This window comes from Melanaphis sacchari, unplaced genomic scaffold (assembly GCF_002803265.2).
Source record: "Melanaphis sacchari strain LSU unplaced genomic scaffold, SCAv2.0 Contig1_pilon_pilon, whole genome shotgun sequence".
Lineage (NCBI taxonomy): Eukaryota > Metazoa > Arthropoda > Insecta > Hemiptera > Aphididae > Melanaphis > Melanaphis sacchari.
In genome coordinates, this window is record NW_020270976.1 from 6,818,836 (window position 1) to 6,842,096 (window position 23,261).

Sequence of the window (23,261 nt, forward strand, 5' to 3'; positions counted from 1 at the left end):
AGTACAATAATACTATTAACAAGTAACAAAATATAAATAACTTATAATTAAATAATAAATATCTTACCTGCACAAATGTAGTACTTTTATAAACGTTAAATTGTGATTTTGAAAAACATCTAAAAAAAAAAAATACACGAATAAGTATTTGTAAAAACTACGACAAGAATGGTATTCAAAAGTTAACAAACAGTATAAAAATAAAGAAAACCATTTAAAAAATACATGGAAGTCTGGCAACGCATTTACGTCATCGTATATGTGTGCCAAAATCTACTACAAATGAAATGGAACGTTGTTTAGTTGGTACAAAAAAGTATAAAAGAATAATAAGACAAAAAATATAATGAAGTTAAAATTTAAGTTGTCAGTTAAAAATAATAAACATATTTTATATCTTTATACTTTAATGTTATAAAGTATACAGTATTAATTTATTGAATAGTATTTAATAATGCACAATATGCCTATGTATTATTTATATTATGGTTTATTACCTATCAGTTACCAATAAATTAAATATTAAGAAAAATTAAGTCATACATACAACCACATCTTAACATAATAGGTATTTATAAAATTAATTAAGATTTTACTTGATAATTTTTTTTAACAAAAAAATATTTCTATTGTTTGTATTTTTGGTAACAATAATTTTGCATTTATCTAATAAATTGTAAGCTTAAACAGTAATGCATATTTATTATGTATATTTAAGTACGTTTTTAAAATATAATCGTTCAAAACAAAATAAATGCAAATGGATTTACATATATTTACAGATGAACGATAATTTTGGAAGTAATATTGTTATAGTTTTTAACTTTACCTAACATTGTTACAGTAAAATAATAAAAATATCAGTATCATTTTAGTAAATTATTTTTACTTTTATTAACTTTTTTAAACACTTAATCATGATATAACATACCAGTAAGTATATTATTTGTATAATATTAATTATATTTTATATCATAGGCACGAATATTATAGTACAATCTACAAGAAAATTATAAAAATAATTTATTTACTTGTACCTACCTAATTTATTTTAGTTCAAAAATTGTATAATACCTAATAGCATAAAATCAAATCAACTTAAAATAGTTTTTTGTACATTAATACATAAGTATATATATTATAAAGTGAAATTATTTCCTATACATCGAATATCCTATGTACATTATACATAATATATATATATTAATATGATGTATACTATATATATACTATATGTATACTAATATACTATATGGATGAGCATGCGTGAAAAATCGAAACAGGTGCGAATAGAAAAAAAGGACAGTCTTCTGAGGATAGCAACTAGATGAATTCTAACTGATGGTTAATGAACGAAGAGTCGTGTAGAACGGACCGAATAATGGAGGACCATTGTTGTCGGGTGCACAAAAATAAAAAATAAACAACGTGCATAAGACAATCTCTATTGAAAGGAACACAAAAAACTTAAATATAAGGAACGTACAAAAATAGAGTGATGAACAATAGAGTCCCCTAGCTAGATTGTTGAACTGTTAAGTATCAAGATTCATGATGGTATTAACTTTAGGGTACTTTATACAGTGTATTACACTGTACAAAGTACAGTATCATACTCTATATGATAACACTACATCTAACGATTAACAAAAAATAGACAAAAATAATGGAAAAATAAATTATTAAAATTAGTTCATATATGTATATCAATCAGAAATAGTTTGAAAAAACTAATTAATAATTTATATTTAAATAATAAATAAATAACACAACTTATTTGAAACAAATAATCCACTTCTTTTAGGTAGGTACCTAATTGATAATTTCGAAATAAACAATTATTGTTTGTAGCAATTCTTAACTTTTGTTATGTGAATAAGAATTTAAAATAATAAGTCAATAATATTATCAGTATTCAAAACGTAACAAAATTATTATTATCTAAAAAAATTTATCGATATTCAATTTATTATAAAATTATTATAGTTGATCACCAGGCAAATCATATTTTCAAGCATGGATTTCTAATAAACGAAAAATATTAATTGAGCTATAAATTTGGAAATCATTTTTTTGAATTTATATCGTTCATTTATTATCAAAAGTAAAAACAAATATGAATAGCAACTAGTGCCCGATATAGGGTGACAAAAAGCCCGCTATAAACCTCTTAATTTTTAATACGCAGAAGTGTATACCTATAACCGACATTAGAATTTTAAAAGAACTAATGTTTATGAACCTACAACAACAAAACCGGTTACGGAGGAAATATCTAAGGACAAGTTAAAATCATGGTAATTTATACTTCAGCATAATATATAGACCTTAATTAACGGTTAATATGTTGTTAAAAGTTAGTTAAAGTACTTGTTTTTAGTTTTATTGAAAAACCAAATTTGATCTCGTAAAAAATAATAATTGTTATAAATACTAAAGATATAATGAATACTATTTGCTGTTACTCTCTGCAACGTAACTGTATATTTCCTAATTTTCCAATATCAAGCGAAAATTGTATTATCTAGACACTGTTAAACTTTTTCAGGTTAAAGTTAGATTGAATTGCTTTTTGCTGATTTTATATTAAGTCATATAATAAATAATAAGATAATCAAATAAAATATGACTAAATACAAAAAACAATTTTAGTTATAAGTTAACAGATTATCAATATTATAATTTAATGAAAATAACAAACTATACGACAACCAATATTATCCCTAATATTATTTTAGTACCTATTATTTTTTCGTTATTTTTATAAATTTTTTAATGTATAAATCTCAGTAATTAAAAACAATATAATTAAATTGTTATAATAACATGTCCGACAACTATGGGACATTTTGTAATTATTGATGTCGATATACAACAGGGTTATATATTTTAATTTTAAATTGCAGTCAAGCGATGTAAATGAAGTTAATTTGTTTATAGTTAGGTTAGATTACCTATAATATAGTGTAAATTTTTTTTTTTTTTGTAACTGTTATTTGCAACAAAATATTGTCCATTAAGTAGGTACATATATTTCAGTGATGTTATAAGAAGTCTGATAGATGACTGCTTAATGACAATAACATGTTATCCAAGGATTTTTAGATACATAGTCTTTGGATAAATTATCTAAATAGTACCTACTTGGAAGCTTTAGAGACTATAATGTATATATTGGAAGTATCAGAGATCAGCAGACCTGTAAAAAGCAATCGACCCGCAGGCAATTTCTACTCCTCAACAAACCGGTTTAGATTTTTTTTATGACACGTTTTACTATTTATACTGCAAGTATCGCTAGTACGCTAAGACGACACTAAGTTAACTGAACTGGTTCGGAACTATCGTTTTATTACCCCAACAAAATCCTAATTTATAATATAAAATAAAAAAATTAATATGAATGAACTAATATGGTTAAATACCACTATTCTAAAAATATATTCTAATATGATGCTCAAATGTATAACCTCGTTTAATCGGTTATCTTAAATATAAATATTAGAGTTCTTACAATTTAAAAATCAACTAATAACTTATTTCTGAATTTATTTGATAGTAACCATATTGCCAAGAAAAATGTGATTACTAAATCTATCATGTTCAAATATCCAATGCATTTTTTTAGCGTCATTCACAAATACAATTATTATAAACAGTTAAGAAATGCTATACAGAAGAGAAGTGTGTTTTTATAAAGAACTTAATTACAAATTCTAATTGCTATATACCTACTTACGAAATAAAAAATAAAAATCTCAAATCACGTGTTTTGTTAATATACTGAGTAAACTAAATTTTAAAAATATAAAGTGAATTTCATTATTTTACATTATATATTATTATTTATTAATTAATATACTATAGGTACATGTTGTAAATATGCGTATAAATATTTATATCTACAAGCACAAAAATAAAAACAAATAATTACTTCTGAAAACTACTTTCCTTTAAAAGGAATCAAATTATTCTATTAAGTTTTCCTAATGAAAGTCAATAGGTATGACTAGTGGGTTTACTCATCCGTAACCCCAAATTACTAGGTCAACTTACACACAGGTATACCGCCCGCTAGTCATTATTAGTCATTTAGTGCAAATCAAAAGTCACGCAACAACCCTTCAGAGCGTATGATTCATTGTTTAATTTTAAATGAATCATACATAAAAAAAATATCATAAACAGCTTAAAAAAAATAAAAGATATTATTATCTTTGGAATAAATTTATTCTTAAATTTGGAGGTATAGGGAAACATCTTTTATAAACTATTATCTATAATATTTTTAAATTATAAATCAGCAAAGGCAACAAAAACAATGATGTCATAAACGATAACAACGCATAAGTTATAATTAAAGTTCTAATAATAAAAAATGATATTTTATATTATAGTTTATATAAATCATAATTTTTTGAATATCTTATAAGCTACCTATAATTTATTTATTATTTAAAATATTAAATGAATAAGCTACATAATACTTGAACATTTCCAAAATCAGAACGAAAACTTATTAAACTTTTTTTAATTAGTAAGTTATAGTTATTATGATTACCCTTTAGTTTTATCTTATTAATTGAACACATGTTTAAAAAATATAAAGAGACTGCAAAAATTTTGGATAACCCTTTAAAATAAGCACATTTTTAAGTATTAAATTGTATTAAATTATCTAATAGAAAACTGTTAATTGTTCAGTAATCCATAAATAATATACTACTTAATAGTATACTTTAAGAGGATGTCAACCGTAAATGACTAACTTGAAAATTTTCACAATTAACTCCCAAAATATTATAAAAATGTTGAATAGTTACACCAAAACGGATGTACAATTTCACGTGCGTTGTCTGAACATTCTATTTGTATACTATAACTCCCTAAAAACTACATATAATATAACAAATTTTCATTCAGCAGAACTTATCTTGTATTTATATCTTTAATTTTACAAAAAGTTTACTATCCTACCAAACTAAAATATTAAAATATTCAATATTACCTAAGGCACCTCTAAACTTATATTGATATTATTTAAATTTTAAATTTTAATCATATAAGAATTTTTAATGACATTGTAATATTTTACATACCTAATTACAACTCATTTTAAAGTTAAAATATCCATAAAAAATATTATGTGTCCTAGAATATATTTTTTGTTTCTAATATCAGATCAAATCACTGCAATATGAAATCTAATAATAAAGTTAACAACTCAAAATTAGTTTTGCTAAACGTAAATTTATTATGTTGCTCATTAATCAGAGAGAGAAAACATAGTACCTACATTTTCATTGTATTATATTTATAACGAAGTATTTAAATTGGTAAAGAAATAACATTAAAGAATGAATATTAAATTTTAATTTAATCTGGTTATTATTGTCAACGTACTCATACATTAATGCTATAGATAATTTTCGACAGAATAATCCCACGCTATAATTATTTGATTACATTTTTGTTTGTCGAATGCATCAAACGGATTACGAAGAATTATTAAGAAGGTTAGTGACCAATACGAATGTTAATCACTACTATTATAGTATATAATATAAGTCACCTGAATGCTTGATATGTCAAATATATAATACGTAATAAGTTTTAATAATGCTCTAAAAAATGATACTAAATATAAATTTAGTTTTCTACTCAAGTTAACGATATTTTAAGGTAAAAAATAATACATAAGTTAATAGGAAAAAATTAGCATATACGCAAAAAATTCACTTCTTAAAACAAAACAAATTAATATGTTTATATAATATATATCATAAACTTTTGCAGATATGAAAATTATAATTAGTTATAAATTACATTTATCATATTGTCAACTATGTATGACCACATAAGACAACTAAAATAATTATTGGAAAAAAAAGAATAAATAAATTATATGATACACAATAATTTGTAAATGTATATTTACTACTTGTTAGATTTCACTATATCAAAAGAACATTTTGTATATTATGATATATACGAAGAGATATTTTGTTATTTCGTTTGTTGTTGCGATGTATTCCGATCGTACATCTTATTTATATTGTAAGTTTATTACTTAAATATTAGACATTGAAAATCAATATTTTTAGCTGTATAAAAGAATCAAATTACATTTTTTAAATATGTTTCAAATAAATTTTTTTCAAATTAAAAACCAATCTTAGATTATAACATTTTAATATTTAGATCTTATTTAAAAGCAATAATAATAAAATTAAAAAATATTATTAAATAATAATCATTTTTATAGTTAACTTAGCTGTATACTATATACATATATTTTTATATTTTCTATATAATATAGATTATAATTTATTAATTTATACGTCTATACTAAATAATAATAATAATATTATCACGCATAAGTAATTATTAATTTAAATAATAACTGATTAGTTGCAGTATTTTGTCTATGTGCTTTGCCCGACAGTTTTTCTTAGCTTATATATATTTATAAAATCATTAAAACATAAAACTCAAAACGTCCAAAGCATATCATTATCATAATCATTGTTATATTTATTAAGGATTAATAAGAAAAATTTTAAAATATTAACTGAATAATAAATGATAACTTTTTTTTAAGTAGAATGAATTAAAATTAATTTTAATTGACTCGATAATTGTATCTTGAGACTTTATTAAAATTAAATGTGAAACCATCATTAACCATTATTTTTTAAATAATTATAATCCGAAAAATTCTTTATCTAAAACAAATTATCTATCTAGCTCGATAAATCTCGATAAACGTATACGTTTAATATCTATATACCTATATGAATTGAAAAATAGCATTCATTGATAATACAAATATAATCTACTATGCAAAGTCTAATAAATGCATAGCATAAATAAACTATTAATAGACATATATCGAACTGTTCAACTTATAGTTTATCTATAATTCATACCAATAAATATTTACTTATAAATTTCTATACGATGATTATTGATTATTAATTAGTGATCGTAATGTTAATTTTTTTTTATTAAAAAAACAACTTAAAATCTGTACATTAGTTACTACAATAAGCGAATTTAAAAATTCACAATGATTAAAACAACATGAATAACATGATAAGAAAATCACCTATTGGTAACAATTCTTCAATATCGTTAATATCTCCAAACAAATTACTAATTTATTATTCAAGTTAAATATATATATTTTATTATTAATTAAAGCTCTTCTTGTACCAGTCTCTACCTGAATCGTACTTTGTCAATCTATAATAACTCTTAGTAAAATCAATACAATTGCAGAAATAAAGAAGGTCGCAAATGATGAATAGAAAATAATGTTATAATTAAATTTAAACCGAGCATACCACGCAAAGAACGTTAACTACAAGATCAAATGCAACTATAAAATAAACAATATCAATGCATGAAGCAAGGGTTATATAAAGGTAGTATAAATAGGTATGGAAGAACTAACATTTACAAAAAATATTATTATTGAACTGGTTCCAGTGGGTGATCTACAACCACTCCTTTTCCGGACGCCAATCTTAGACCCCGTGGAGCCCGACAATTTAACTGACATTATATTTATATTTTTTTTCTCTTCGTACGTATTAAACCAGTTGTTAATTTGCAATGTCAAGATTTCCTTGAAAGATTATTTTTCACCCGTATTTTGTGTTAAAAATATTTTTTCCATACATTTATTTATATATATATAATATACACACAGACACCTATAAAGGTGCCACTCGGGGGTGCGTACCTACATATCATCAATGGCGCCAACTTTCTGGAGACAACTAAGTGTAATTTTGTCCTTCGAAACGGCGCCAAGACTCTAAGCCTTAGAGAATACAATACAATAGACACAGTTCTTCAAATCCCTAACTATACAATATATTATGATTCTTCACGTATATAAACTACAATATAAAAACAGATACTAAACTAATGGATGTACTTGGTTAGACAATAAAACAATTTTACACATTACACTATTTAGTTCAGTTATTTTACTTTATTAATATAATAATATTTTTTTTTCTTATAATAATTATTATTTTTAATGGCTTCCATTATCTAAATTAATACAGCTCAACGATTACAACTATATGTATAAATAAAAATTTTGTAATGAGTAATATAAATAGATTTATAGATACATAACTATAGAGTTTCCAGTTTACTAAAAAATACTGAAATATTAAGGAAAACATACCTACTCATTATTTTAAATAAGAATATCTTGATGACCTGCATTATATTATGTATTAGTTTTTAATAACCCAGATAATAATTATTCATTATTTTAAATGAATAAATTGATACATGACATGTTTACCTGGTTGTTCAAAAGTTATGTACCAGGCGCCTGTACAACACTATAAAACATTTTCTATCACGACATTAATAAAATAAATCAATTGAACTAATATAGATAAGAATTTTAAAGTCTGCGTGTTTGACGTGAATAGATAACAAATAAAAATAAAAAATGCCCTTTGTCAATTATGTAAATTATATTATAGGTACCTATCTACATATACCTAATAAAAGTAGGAACTTAAATATGACAACAATTAATTGTTAATGTGTATTATGTGGAATATTTTCACTTAAATTGAATAATACAACTTATAAAACAAATTACATAGAAACTTTAAACTTTAACATTGGCAATAAAAAAAAAATTTAATTAAATTAAATAAAAACCACAAATGGTTATAAAATATTTATAATATTATTATATAATAACATGAAACTGTTTTTATTTTAATTAACATTTAATAATTATATAATGATTTAAAAACTGTATACAAGCCTTTCTAATTTTCAAAATAAATAGTACTTAAGTAAAGAGCCACATTAATATTATTTATAAATATTTTAAAACATAGAAATTGGTTGGGTAGTAGAATATAGATAGTTGATACATATATCAAATATTTACTACACTTTGACAATAAATTAAGCTATTTTAATATACCTACATTACTTACATTATTATAGGGTGTTATTTTTTTAAGTAATTAAATAATAAATATAGCTCTATTACAGACACACTAAACCTATAAAATAGCATTGATTATAAGTACTTATAAATACTTAGTATTAATAATACTATGTTTAATTAGTGTGGCATTAGACTCGGTTAATCAGTTATTAAGGATATATTATACTTATAGTGTATTATGCTCAATTTACGATAAAAACACAATTTTAGAGATTTACATTATCTTATATAAAATTTGCATTGATTTAATACCCAAATAATTATTTCTGAATTTTTTTTTTTTTTTGATGTAAGCATATTGCCTTATTAAATTTTAGTTAAAATTAATATAAATTTAATAATTTAGTAGGCTGTGTTTGATAAGTTGTGAGGCAGTTTAAAAAAATACAATAAATTACTTAATAAAATAAAACCAATGAAATTACAAACTAAAATTGTATTAATTATTTTATGTTTGCTGGGAAAAGTAGTAAGTAGTTATCCATATTGAATTTTGATATCAAAATAAAATAATATGAATGATTAAATAGTTGACTAAGCGAAGGCTTCGTAATATAATTCAATGACATCTCGTATAATATGTGCTTACCTGCTTAAATCATTAAACGCTACACCTGTATGTGTTGTCTCGGCCCATGTTATGGGACTATACCAAGCTGAGTCCTGACGTTCCGACGACAAGTGACTTGGCGAGTCAAAATTGCTCGACTAGTTTTGCGGTTCGTCACGAGGACGAATGTGATATATGATATATCGCATGGTACTTTAGAGTTGTGTTTAAAAGATCGCCTCCAAGGCAAGCCCGAATGGCCCACGCCACTATATGTAGCAATTTTTGACAAACGTCATTATTCTCAGCGCGTCTATTATACCGACCAAGTCCCACATAAATACGCCGTAGGAATTCGACTTTACACACACAAAATGGGCCTGAGCCGTTATTTTCATGATTTTATTTTGAAGTCATATAAAATTATAAAAATACCTACTTAGGTAATCAATTTTATGCAATATGTACATTGTACATGATTTGTTTTAAACGAGTTTTAAAATAAATAATAGAAAAAAACCTGCTTAGGGTTAGTTTATTTTTCCCTGTACAAATTAGATGTACCGTAAATTGGCTTTAATATTAACTATATATAGATTGAAATAAAAATCTAATAGATATGATACGTCAATTTTCCGTGGTCCACGTGTGTAAAGTAGAAACAATACGTAGGTATAGGTGTAGCGTTCTTTTAACCGAAACTTAAACTTAAAACATTTAGCACCTATTACCCGATATTGTTAATTTATTTTTGGTTTGAATAATGTACTAGCATTTAATGAAAAAAAAGTGTAAACTACACAACAAAAATGTTTTAACAGTAGGCTTATCAACATTTATAAAGCAATAATATGATACAAAACTTGCAATAAATCCATTAAAATGGTATTAGAAACAATTTTTAACTTATAAATCTATAATTAAAATATAATATTAATATAAGTGCCTCTAATCAACCATAAGACATAGCTATTTCCGGTTTAATAGTTTTGAATAACACTAAATATTGATTAAAGCGTAAATATTTCGATCGGAAACGGATATTGATAAATCACACAATACATTTTATCCGAAACGGGTATTTAATTTAACTCAAACTTCATTCAAATATCAGATATCAATTTCTTTTTCTGTATGTTTATTATGCAGTTATTATAATATATGTTATACCATGTTACACCTATTAGAATATAATTTAATATTAAAGGAGTTTTTTCATATTTTAATTAAAAGTAGGTATGTTTTTATAATCTTCTCTAGCTTAATATAAAGTACATTTTATACCTACTCTTTTACCAAAAACTATAGTCAATAAACGAATATCAATTAAAATTATGAAATAAAAATAACTACTTATCGGAGAGTAATTTTTATTCGAGTTATAAGACGTGTTTCAATTAGGTATTTACACTCAGATATTCTCTAATGAATAATGAATTACTAATTCTTAATCGAGGGAAGGTACAAACGTGGATCACGTTGAGATTAAAAAGCAATAGTAAATATATCAGTAACACTTGTTTAATAAATGATCATTAAACCTTGTTTATTCGAGTATAAGCTTACGATGTAAAAAGCAAAACACTGGGAACTCACCGTCACGAAATTGTCTTCAAGCGTCGCTCCAGTTCTTATTATTTAATGACAATCAAAAACACACAAAAAAAAAAAATACAAGAACAAACGAATATTATTGTATTTTATCCACCGAACGACCAGCAGCAGGTGGACAATTAAACATTAACGGTGTATAGTTTAAAAATGCGCGGTTAAACATTTGAAAACAGAAAAACTCAACGGAACGACCGCGAATGTCACGATATCGTATTTAAATATTAAAAATAAAACGAACGGCCCGAAACCAAACAGTTTTACCGACTAATAGAAAGAGTAAATACGGGCAACACACGCACGAAACACGCACCACAGCAGACAACAACAGCCGCACAACGAGTTGTGTCTCGGACTGGTTTGAGTTTTGTTTACGTTCCAAAGAACGTGTCGGTGTGTGGGACCATGGTAAAAAAAAAAAGTAGTAACGGTAATGACATGGGAGCGTTGCTATACCCGGTGGCGTTGACCGTGCCGTGGCGGTGTGCGCGCGGTCGTGGCCGTTTCAAAAACAAGCAGGGCTACCAACACGAACACGGGCCGATGACTATCGAACAGAACGGCGGACAGACTGATTTAACCGAACCGCCGATGATAAGGTGAAAAGCAAAAATGCGATAACACAATATCGTTGTTTTTATTGTGTGTGTGATAAGAATCAAAAATGATATTAGTTCTATAAAGTTGAAATAAATGGGTATTTAAGCGACATTAAGCTATTGCCTTTAACTACTGTACTTTAGCTAGTACAATAAGTACTAAGTAGTTGGTACTTAACAGTTGGTCCGGTTTGGTCTTTGTACCGTATGACATTATAATAGCTATTTTGTAAGTAAATTAGTAACACGTACCTGGTTAAAAACAAAAAAAAATATTCTTTTTGCATTGTTACTGTCAAACGCAATTCCTAGAGAGATTTATGCGACCCTAAAAATAATGATAACATTAAGTATGCTTTTGTAGATATTGTGACCTCGACCGACCTAGACGATGGCCACCGTCATAGCTATCGATCTGTCTGTGTCTATGCTCAGGGATATTAAAATCAAAGATACCAAAGAGTCCTTTACATTGCTGCAGTTGGCCACACATGGCGTCAACGTTCTTCTGGACTATTTAGCCGTACATTCCAAATTAGAGTTTGTTGCTGTTGTAAGTATTTATTGGTATATGAAAATGAACCAAAAATATTGATTAGAAATATTACCTAAGGCTGTTTTATTTGCTATAATAATATAATGCCATTACTAATAGTATAATTCAATATTTAAATTATAAACTTATAATATTATATTAATGCCACAATTGTATAATTTTATTGTTGCATCAGTTCTTATGAACAATACAAACTAGAATTGTATATATTTAAGTAACCCTTAGCCTAAACAATACTTTATTTTTGATAAATTAAAATTTTTATTCCAATTTAATAAGTAAAAATATATTCTCAATATTCTAAATTATATCTAATCAAGAACTAATATGAGTACCTATTTTATTACTTGTTTCTTAATATGTTACAGGTTACATTTTCTTCCACTTGTGACGTATTGTGTTCATTTACTCGTGATTATGACTTAATCAAAGCAAAAATTACTCAGTTAGAGTTTAGGACCAACACTTGTTATCCACCTGTAATACAAACTATTAATTATTTAGTCCATAGTGAATGGTCTAACTCTGTAACCTGTCAAGTAATAAGTTAAAATTGAAAGTTGAAACTTTATTAAAGTTCATTAATTTTAATATTAAAATAATATTTTATAGGTTATCATGATTACTGATGGTAACTGTTATGAAGGTCTCCGGAAACCAGATATGACTCCATTTCTATTTCCTGGAAAATTAATAGTTGTTCCCCTAGATCAAGTGTCATCACTTTACAAAAATAATTATGACTCAAACAAACTTCCAAATGGTCTTGGATATATAACTTCACCTGAATTACCTTTAACTCCTACATCTGTTGCAAAAGTATTTGAAAAAATTGCTAAAGAAACATATGTACCTTATAGTGCTGTGTTACGATGTGGAAATTTAAAGTCAGATGTTCATTTAATTCCTCCTCCTATGGTAATATAACAATTTTCTCCTGTTTGTCATTTAATTAAAAAATTGTTTTTAAATGTCTTAGTCTTATACAAAAGCTGCAGATTTTGAAATAATGACATGTTGCATTTCAAGTGAACTAAATATAATTGGATTTCTAGAGTCCTCAAAAGTAGAATGCCCAGCAACTTTATCCCGTCATCTTGTTTTACCTCAACGTATTTTAGATGAATCCACAGAGACTAATGAAGCATCTGCAAAAACTCCCTCGTTTTGTGTATTATTACATGGAGCTTTAAAAGTGAATACCTTTATATAACGTATATATTTTTATATCTTAACCAATTTAAAATAATGAATACAAATGTTTATAGGTAGAAAATATGACAGCTGTTTGTCAGCTAAGCTCTAATTGGTATGGATTATTAGTTAGTTGGGCAGACAATAAAAAAAAATCAAATTTAATGTTAATTATTCTTGAACCTGGTACAAATGCTATTCCTTGGTTAGGCGATATTCGAAATCTTACATTATCACCTACAGAATTACATAAATCAGGTATTATTTCATCTTATTTAATTGTTACATATTATTGTAATTATTCATGTTTTATTTAATGTTACAGATGTTGATGAAACACAACCAATTAAGACTCCTGATAAACGTAGTTACAACCAGTCTCAATTGGTATGGATTAAAGAAGCTGGTCTTCAAGCAGATATTCAAAAAATTTTAAGACAAGCAAGAAAAATGCCAGACAAAATTCCAAGTTTTTATAAGGTAATTCAAAAGTAAAAGTTAAAATACATTTTATTTGTTTTCAATAAATTTTTGTTTAGGAATTAAATCGAATTCGAAAAGCTGCAATCGCTTACAGCTTCAACGACTTATTAACCAGTATTGCTGACTTATTGGATATAGAATGCAGCAATTTACCAAGCGGTACTCATCCAGATTGTGCACTACAATTATCTCATGCTGCTATGGAATTACGAAAACCTCTTGCTATGGATCCCAAACTCACAATCGCTCCTATGACAACAAAATATGACCTTATGTAAAATTCATTAAATAAGATAATATTTTATATAATTCATTAATTATAATGTAGGTTTAAAAAATGATAATTAATATATGAATATTGCATTTGCTTAACATCAAATTAGCTTATAAAATTTTTTAATTTGTACTAAAAAATTTCAAATATATTTTTTTAAATTCTAAAAATATTTTGATTTATTTTTATCAAAGTAACGTGACCATTTCTTGATATTCAAAAAAAAAAAAATTACTTTACACTAATGACGATTATTCTTTGTTATATTTTTATCATTTTTTATGAGTGCTATTTAAAACTATGCAGATACATATCATCGCATTTACAAATGAGATATATTTGATACAATTAGAGGAAAATATAAATTTATAAACAATAATTTGATACCAAAATATTATGATATTATGTTTTTTGACAAATTTACTGATAAATAATAATGTTATGTCATTTGTGGTATTGCTGTTAATATATTAAATTTATTTTTGTAATATTGTATTATTACTGTTAAATGAGTATGATAATTATATCATTTATTTACACTTTATAATTTATAGGCTCATTTATAATTCAGGTTTCAACCACAATATTGATTAAAAATAAAATTTATTTGTTCCATAAGTAAATAAATAAAATATAATAATCAACAATAAATAAACTGTTTTAATAAGTTACTAAGGAACAAGAAAAATAACAAATGTTTATAAATCATATATACACAATAATAAACACTAATAATATGATAAAAGTATTAAGTCTCCATTAAAATTTTTAACTTTTTACATATATTGTAGGTAAAACTTTTAATTAGTGCAAAACAAAGTTAACTTTTGATAAAATTGTATAAATTAAACTGTCAATATAATATAGGTATAGTATTCATTTAAACTAAAGTAACCTTACATAAAATTTAACAGATATTTCTTTTAAGTTGCCAATAATATTAATCATTTTATTCAAGCAGAACAAAATTAAATTTGTTGTTAATTTAAAATTAAGTACACAAGATTACAAGAAAACATATAAATAAATAATGACTTATGGATAAAAATAAAAATACTGTTTTTAAAAGTAGTTATATTTAATTTTTAGCTTATCCCATTTTATAGACTTTATTAATATTGTTCTTTAATGTATTTTTTGAAAAGGTGAAAGTGAAAAAGAAGAAAAATAAATATTTGTTGAATACTTGAACATTTTTTATAATAGTATAAAATGTCAGGTTAAAGTAGGATGTACAGTAAAAGATTTTTAAATAAATGACAAATATGTCTTTTGATGCTATTAAAATAATATCAGCTTAAAATATTTTTTATTATACCTACAAAACGAATCTTACAAAAAAAAGTTAACAATTTCTAATGATCAATTTGTAAAGATTTAAAAATGTCTGATTAACAATTTTATTTCCTTATAATTCGTCATTAGAAAATTCAATTTTGATTATTGTTAATATGATACATTATATAAAGGATGGACAACTGGCAGCCAGCAGGTTACATTTGGTCCATATACTTTTTTTATCTGACTCATGCCACCTTATATTTTCAAAATATTTTATTCAATTTTAGCATTTATTTTATATTTTATTTTAATATGTTTTTTCAACATTAAAATATGTAAATATAAATAAATAAATACAAAAAGAAAATGTCAATTATAAATTTCAAATTTTATAGATCTTTTTTTTTTTAACTTTCTACACTTTCTGGACCGCTCGATTTTAAAATTATAAAAATTGTCCCTCTAGTAACTGAGTTGCCCATTCCTTTATTATATCATATCTATCAATCAATCATTGGTAACAAATTAATGTTTTTTGTTCCATTGTATTACCGATATTAACTAGTATATTATATTATTAAATTGAATTGATATATAACTAACTGAGCTCAAGTATGAATCAAATCGAACGAATATTATTATGACTCTCGCAAAATCATAACAATATTAGTACAATTAAGAGAGCTGCCTTTTACCCCTCTAAAAAAAAAAAAATTATTTACAGTTTAAAATAATTGCTGAACAATTTTTGAATACATTTTATTATTCCATCACTTGTTTTTTTTTTTTTTTTTGTTAGGGACTAATGCCCCTTTCTACCATGCCAAAAATCTCTTACAGCAATTTGATTCTAGAATTGCAACAATGAACATTATATTTGATCGAAATTAGTTAGTGGTTCATAAAACATAAACGTCACACATTTTATCTTTGCCATACCCTGATAATATTATAATACCTACGTTAATAATTATTATGTAGGTAGTATCATTAATTATAAATACTAGTATCAAGTATGTACTATATTATGTAGTCTGTATCCACAAGTACACTTTTATGTATTATAATGTACTAAATACTAATATATTCAATGACGTACCAATGGAGAATGAAGTTTTGATCCCCCCTCAAAAACAAAAAAATAAAAATAAAATAGTTTTGAATAGCCAAAGAGTATAAAAAATAAATATTTATAATTGACACAAAAACTATGTTTTGTAGGTATTAAACATTGTTAACTATTATTAGTGAACTGTCTTTGTGTTGAGGCCTGTAGGTGTTTCTATTTTTGTATTAGCGTACCGGCATCGAAATACGAGTTATTCTAATTTATAATTTAATTCCTTATTTATTGTTTATTTCTATAAACGTAAATAAACTCGAATGCCAACTGTCGTGATATTTTACCGTACTACAATCTAAAAGTTAAGCACAGTTTATGATTTGATTTGTGCAAAACTTACATTTTTTAAACAGGGAATACTTAAAGGCTTAGCCATGCAATCCATAAATTATAATTATCCAATACCCAATATCAGCTGTAAACAAAGTTTTTGTTGAATTATCAAACAAAATATGTTGTGTTTAAAATTTTTATTGCGATAGAATAATATAAAATACTCAATATGTCTATTTTTTTAAATTATTTTGTATAATTTGTTTTCAATTTTTTAATTAAAGTTTTATTAAAAATATGATGTGTGAACTTTGAATATTTTAACATGGTCTTTGATAAAACTTATTGCGTTGGGCGAAGGACTCCGATAAACATATTATGTATATAATTTAATCTCCTCCCCCCATAAAAAAATTGAATGTATGCCATTGAATATATTATTATAGAATATATTATAATTTATAAATATAATGTATCTGCAGATTAAACTTAACATTATATTTTAACATGATCATAAAATGTGTGTTGAACATAGTAGGTATACCTATTTAATATTTTACCTATATAACTTATATGACTATTGGCTTTATCTAAATACACATAGGTACCCATTATATATTGAAATCTTAGTAAACCTTTCCCCTCTCGTGACCCCCTCCCCCTACCACATTCTCTGATATATTTTACAAGTCATACACTTCAGTACTGCTGCCATCAATTACGCGTAGGTAAAAAATAAATGTTAAGTATTGTACTCTAACTTATATATGCAAGTATAGTGTATACGGTATAGAAGTATAGCAAAGTTTCGTACAAAATTAAAAAGGCTTTCGCGACAAAAAGTTAGGTAGATATATAATAGTATGATATAGGTAAGTACATTGATATACATAATAGGTATATGCATAGTTTCATGTCATCAAGCCTCGATCCATGGACGGATATCAGAAAAAAAAAATTAAATAAAAAGAACAATTTATAAACCTGATTTCATCGGCTAACTAATAATTCGCGGCCTCGTAAAACAGTATATACGCCTCATTGCTTATGAGTTTCGCGGACGATGTGATCCGGGAGACGGAACTGTCATTGAAGAAGTTCCAGTCACCGGTGACCGGGTGCTTGCACATAGCCGTGTAGTGTCCGGCGATCGGCGTACCCGTGTGATTGGACACTGCGTACAGGTTATACTTGCAACCGTGAGGCTGTATGCTCCGAGCCGTGCTGGACACGTACGGGCTCATGTCCAGTGACATGGACGGGAACGCCACTAGCGACGTAATCTTCTTGTACGATTGCGTACCCTGGAAACGCTTGAGGTGCAGCACCAAGTATCTGGGTAATCGTTGAAACCGGTACGATTTGAACATCTTCCTGTCTACCTTGCAAACGCTGCACCGGGGACGTTCACGGAAGTCCAACACCTCTTCCTGCGTGAAGTTGTGCAGCAGGTCGTTAATGGACACTATGTTAGCCGAGCCGCTGGACGGCAATGGCAACGACACGTCCCAAAACACCTGTACACGGTAAACATACAAGAACGGTTTTTAGTACAATATGTAATAGATTCTCCTGATTTTTTTAATAAAACATTCCTTTGCGACAGGGCTGAATAGAAATGCATTTTGGGGGTGAGGATGGAGGCTTCTCAATTACGCCTGAAACGCTGCATAATAAATCAGGAGAGGAGAAAAATATTTTTTAAAAAAAGGCTATATCATACGTTATAGCGTTACGTAACTTGGCGCCGGCGGCTCGGGCCGTTTGCCAGAGGAATGTGTGCGCGCGTACAGCGTATTTTTAATCTCGCGCGCTCGGATTGGGGTCAATTTTTTTTAAATTTACAATTTAATCATCACATCGTAGCCACATTATAGTCGTACGTAATACAAAAATACAATATATATATGTGAATATACAAAATAATATATTATAATGCGCATCAGCTAACAACCTTGATACACTCAGTGTATATCTACATATACATACATATATATATATTATATACGTTGCTCGTATACGTACCTCAAACGTGATACTCTTGTGGCCACATATAGAACACTCGAGCGTGGACTTGAGTTGACCGGCGAACAAGTCGACCACGGTACTGTTGTCAGTGACCAGGTATCTTTGCCAGAACTCGGCGGCCAGCGCGTTGTCCTTGAGCGTCTCGTCCACGTCCGGCATGGCACGGGGCTTGACCTTCACCCTGTTGACGTCCATGTGCAGTCGGTCGAGCAACAGCCGCAGAAACTCCTGGGCGTCCTGCTGCTCGTAGCCAGCAAACCGCGGCGATAGCCGCTGGAATGCCGACTTGAACGCGGTGGTATCCACCGGATGGCTGTCGGCGGTGGTCCAAATTCGGGACAAGAGGTCTCGATACACCCGGATCAGCTTGCCGTCGACTCCGTCAACGTCGTCCAGTACGCTGTCCGTCAGGCTCTTGGTGTTGCTCAGGCACTGTAGCACCGAATTCATGTAGCACGTATTCCCTATGTTCCGGATGCCGACCACCCCCTTTTTCGAATCGGCCACCGACCTGTACGCTGATGACGACGACGACTCCGGATGCAGTGCACCGTTGTCCGTGATGGCGCCGTAGTTTGTCCTGTTCATGTTGACATATTTGGATTGCTGTAGCGGTTCGTTGGGCGGAGGAGAGTCTTGCTGATTCTGTTGTTTGTTGTACTTTTCAAAGTACGACAAGTTGCCGGCCTTGTAATTGTACGATTTGTTCAGCAACGACGACGGCGATCTGCTGTTGTAGAACGCGTCCAAACGTTTTTTCGTTGCATCATACCGTTTATTGTCGTTGCCTAGCTGCAGCAGAGTGGCTGCACCGGTGGTCTTTCCGCTGATTTCTCCTCGGGAAGAACCTAATGACGACGCCGGCGACAGGCTCTTGCTCAAGCTCAGCGATCGGATATTACCGTTGATGTCCGTCAATCGGGACGACGTGGTCGACCGGACCGGCGTCACCTGTCTCGGCACGCTGCTGTAAGCCCTAGACCGCCGGTCGGCGTTCAGCTCGGACGACAACGCGTACGACGACGACGAAGACGACGACGACGACGTGTCGACGTGGCGGTGGTGTAGGTGATGCAGCTGGTGATGGTGATGGTACGTCTTGGCGGTCGCGGTCCTGCCGGTGCCGTACTTGTCGGCCGACGATGACGCGTACATGACGTTATTAACGACGAACGCGACGAACACTCGTCTGCTGCACCGTCGTCCCGACTACCGGGCCGCATAACATGTCCGTTTCCCGCCGCCGCCGTCGACTCCTGTTGCACTGCCGCCAATCGCCCGTCCGGCGCGCCGATGTCCGTTCGTCAGCGCGGGTTTTCTCCAAGTATTCGGTTGGTTTTGTTCCGCGGTTACTGTCGGGGATCGATATGAGGATCTCTTTCGTCGTCTAAAGATTATAATATAGCTGTTATTACTGATACTGTTATTATTATTATTATTATTACTATTATTATTATTATGCACACAACTCGTCGTTGCACTGCAAACGGCGGCCGCGCCGTCGACGGCGTTTACGGTAGCACGGCGGTGGCAGCGGCGGCGGCGGCGGCGGTGGTGGCGGCGGCAAATGATCGATGTGCGTGCGCGGTATACCGAAACGCCTCGTCGCCGGCGCGATTGTATATTTTTAGCGCAACGGCGTGATGCGCGCTGCCGTTGCCGCCGCGAGCGCGTTCGACCCCCTCAGCCGCGGCGTCAAGCGCCACTATCGATGTGTGCGGGCCGCGCAACCATCGATGATGTACGCACCGCGCCGTATAGTGCGACCATCGATGGCCAACGCGGTCGTCCCGATGTCACCGCACAGCGCGCGCGCGTCTATTGATTAACCTAGTTCGTCTCGGTTTTATTTTAACGTTTATACACACACACACACACACACACACGCACGCACATATATGTACATTATACGTATATTTGAATGCGTATAAAATAAACAGTATATTATTTACACCGTGTGAGTGCGCGACGGTTATATCGTCAATGCCACAACGTATTATTATATATACGTTATGTATATACCGTTATACACACACACAAACATATATAAATATATATATTATATATGTATGTATGTGACAATATACATAATATGTGTGTGGGTACTGCACACACCCACAACCGTCGTCGGTCGAGTGTAGCCTTGACAGGGTTTTACAATGGATGCATCACGCGTATTGCGACCGTTTTATAGTGCGCGGTTTGCGCGAAATAATGTATATATTTATTTTTTATATATCCTCGCCGCCCGCTCCCAACCGATGACACAACATATGTATGACATAGGTACCTATCTATATACAACGATGTACACATGTAACGATGTCGACCTTTTGCACACGCACACACACACACGTGTATATATATATATATATATATATGTATATAAGTAAATATTACTCGAGTGAGTGTGCGGGGTGACCGCGAAGGGCGGAAGTCGTAGGTATATACTATGTACATACGAGGGATCGGCCTTTATATTCAGTGATGTTTCCGAAGGCCTACCGAAAAAAAGCTTTCGTGCTCTCCGGTATTGCCCCTGCGAAATCCTCCTCGAAAATTCGCGGACACAATGAGATTTATCACACATATTATTATATTTAGTCACACTGCTACTATATTGTATACGAATACAATATAATATTATAATACGGCACGCGTCGCGCCGTCGCCGTGACACCGCTATAAAACACGCGCGGCAGTATTTTTATAACGAACTTGACCGATTTCGTGCGAGAGATGGACTTCGCGTGGTATTGGTTTTGTCGACCTGCAGATAGCCGTGCTTGGTGCGAAAACGGCATACCTATATAGACCATAATATTGTCTTTATTGTACAATATACATTATTACACATAGGCTGTCGTGAGGTCTCGCGTGCGCGCGCCAAAGAGACACGCCGGCCAAGGCCGCAGTATCTCTCTCTCGCGGGCGCCGGAATCAATATTTTTCAATAGGTTTTTATTTTAATTTTTTTTCCTCTTCTTTTTCACTAAACGGGACCACACCTTTTTCGACGCGATTTAAAATATTAGATTTGCCGCGGTACTGCGATTTCGTCGTTAAATCGTGGCGTGGTCGTCGCGCCCGAGGAAAGCTAATATAAATATCATATGCTTAAAATAACAATTTATATCAAAATTAATAAATATTATGAAGGCGCTATTAAAATATGGTATATATATATATACCTACTAAGTAGCATGTACTATTGTTTGTTTACGTTATACACGTCATAATAAATTAATAAATATATATAATGGGCAATTAGGTGAGTATATTATATAGGCAACACTTTTAGTCATTCTCGCAAATGTCGCGTTTCAGTTGACTTTTTGGTCGGCAATTTATGTCTTATTATATGTTGTTCTCCATACATTATATATATGCTTATTTATATATATATCGTGTGTGTGTGTATCTCTTGTGAGCATAATATATTAATATATTATCTCCAATACCCGTCACCGCACCCTCTCGGTTTACTCATCCAATAATTGATTAGTTATCATAACACACAAGCTTCACCGTAGTATATCTGCGTACGTTAATGGTAGTAGGCGATGTAGGAAACAAAGTTTATATTATCAAATTGTTTATAGTACGGTATTTTGAGTTTAGCCTATTATATTGTACAGCAATATTACAATAATATTGTGTATATAGGTATAAACACTATAAACGCAAAAATAATAACAATAATAATATTATAATTGAATAAATCTATTAAAGTGCGATAGGATTTAACGCACGGATATAATATTGTTTCACGTTTTGATATTGTTTGCAATAACGTATTTTAATATGAAAATAATATTATGATAATAGTTGTGAACAATGTGAATATTTTGTTTCGGTGAAATACGGGAAAAGTGTTAAATATTAATTGCAAATCGTTTAGCGGTAAAACATTTTATATTTTAATGAACACATCATATTAAACTCATATTCAAATTAAAAAAAAAAAGAGGCCAGTGGGCAAGCAGCATAACATGGTAATTGGTGGACCATTGTATAAAATAATAAACAATATGAAAGGATCATCATATACATTGTTAATATTATTGCATTTAAAAATATTATTTATTTTTCGAAAGTTTTCACTGCTGAATAAACATAACATATTATGTAATATACCTTCTGAAATGTGATCACAATTTAAATTTTAAGATGACACTAAATATTTCGGGCGAATGACTTTTAGAATGATTAGGTTTTCTTTTATTGCGTAAAAGGCTTTATGGTACATTAATTTTTAAAAAAGTTTTTTTCTGTAAACAATCTTGCTAAG

General features: G+C 29.3%; 3 protein-coding genes across 3 annotated transcripts in view; 1 reads left to right on the top strand and 2 right to left on the bottom strand.

Annotated features, from left to right (window-relative positions):
- LOC112593168 (semaphorin-1A-like) overlaps positions 1–11,547 on the bottom strand; it is a 62,534-nt gene extending 50,987 nt beyond the window's left edge. Inside the window, exons 1-2 of the mRNA XM_025337503.1 lie at positions 11,145–11,547; positions 68–119 (exon numbers count right to left, since the gene is read on the bottom strand). The gene's annotated coding sequence lies outside the window, so the exon portion shown is untranslated. The remainder of the gene's footprint in view (positions 1–67; positions 120–11,144) is intronic.
- A 270-nt stretch (positions 11,548–11,817) lies between these two features.
- LOC112593346 (integrator complex subunit 14) lies at positions 11,818–14,383 on the top strand. Its single transcript, XM_025337735.1, has 8 exons — positions 11,818–11,987; positions 12,123–12,311; positions 12,683–12,853; positions 12,927–13,232; positions 13,294–13,509; positions 13,583–13,766; positions 13,834–13,988; positions 14,048–14,383. Exons 2-8 carry the CDS (start codon positions 12,150–12,152, stop codon positions 14,267–14,269), a joined length of 1,416 nt encoding a protein of 471 aa, XP_025193520.1. The 5' UTR covers positions 11,818–11,987; positions 12,123–12,149; the 3' UTR covers positions 14,270–14,383.
- Positions 14,384–17,926: 3,543 nt separating this feature from the next.
- Positions 17,927–20,757, bottom strand: LOC112593345 (ubiquitin carboxyl-terminal hydrolase 2). The gene is made up of 3 exons (XM_025337734.1): positions 20,416–20,757; positions 18,968–20,357; positions 17,927–18,459 (listed from the first exon to the last, which is right to left on the bottom strand). Exons 2-3 carry the CDS (start codon positions 20,123–20,125, stop codon positions 17,944–17,946), a joined length of 1,674 nt encoding a protein of 557 aa, XP_025193519.1. The 5' UTR covers positions 20,126–20,357; positions 20,416–20,757; the 3' UTR covers positions 17,927–17,943.
- Between the last annotated feature and the right edge of the window lie 2,504 nt (positions 20,758–23,261).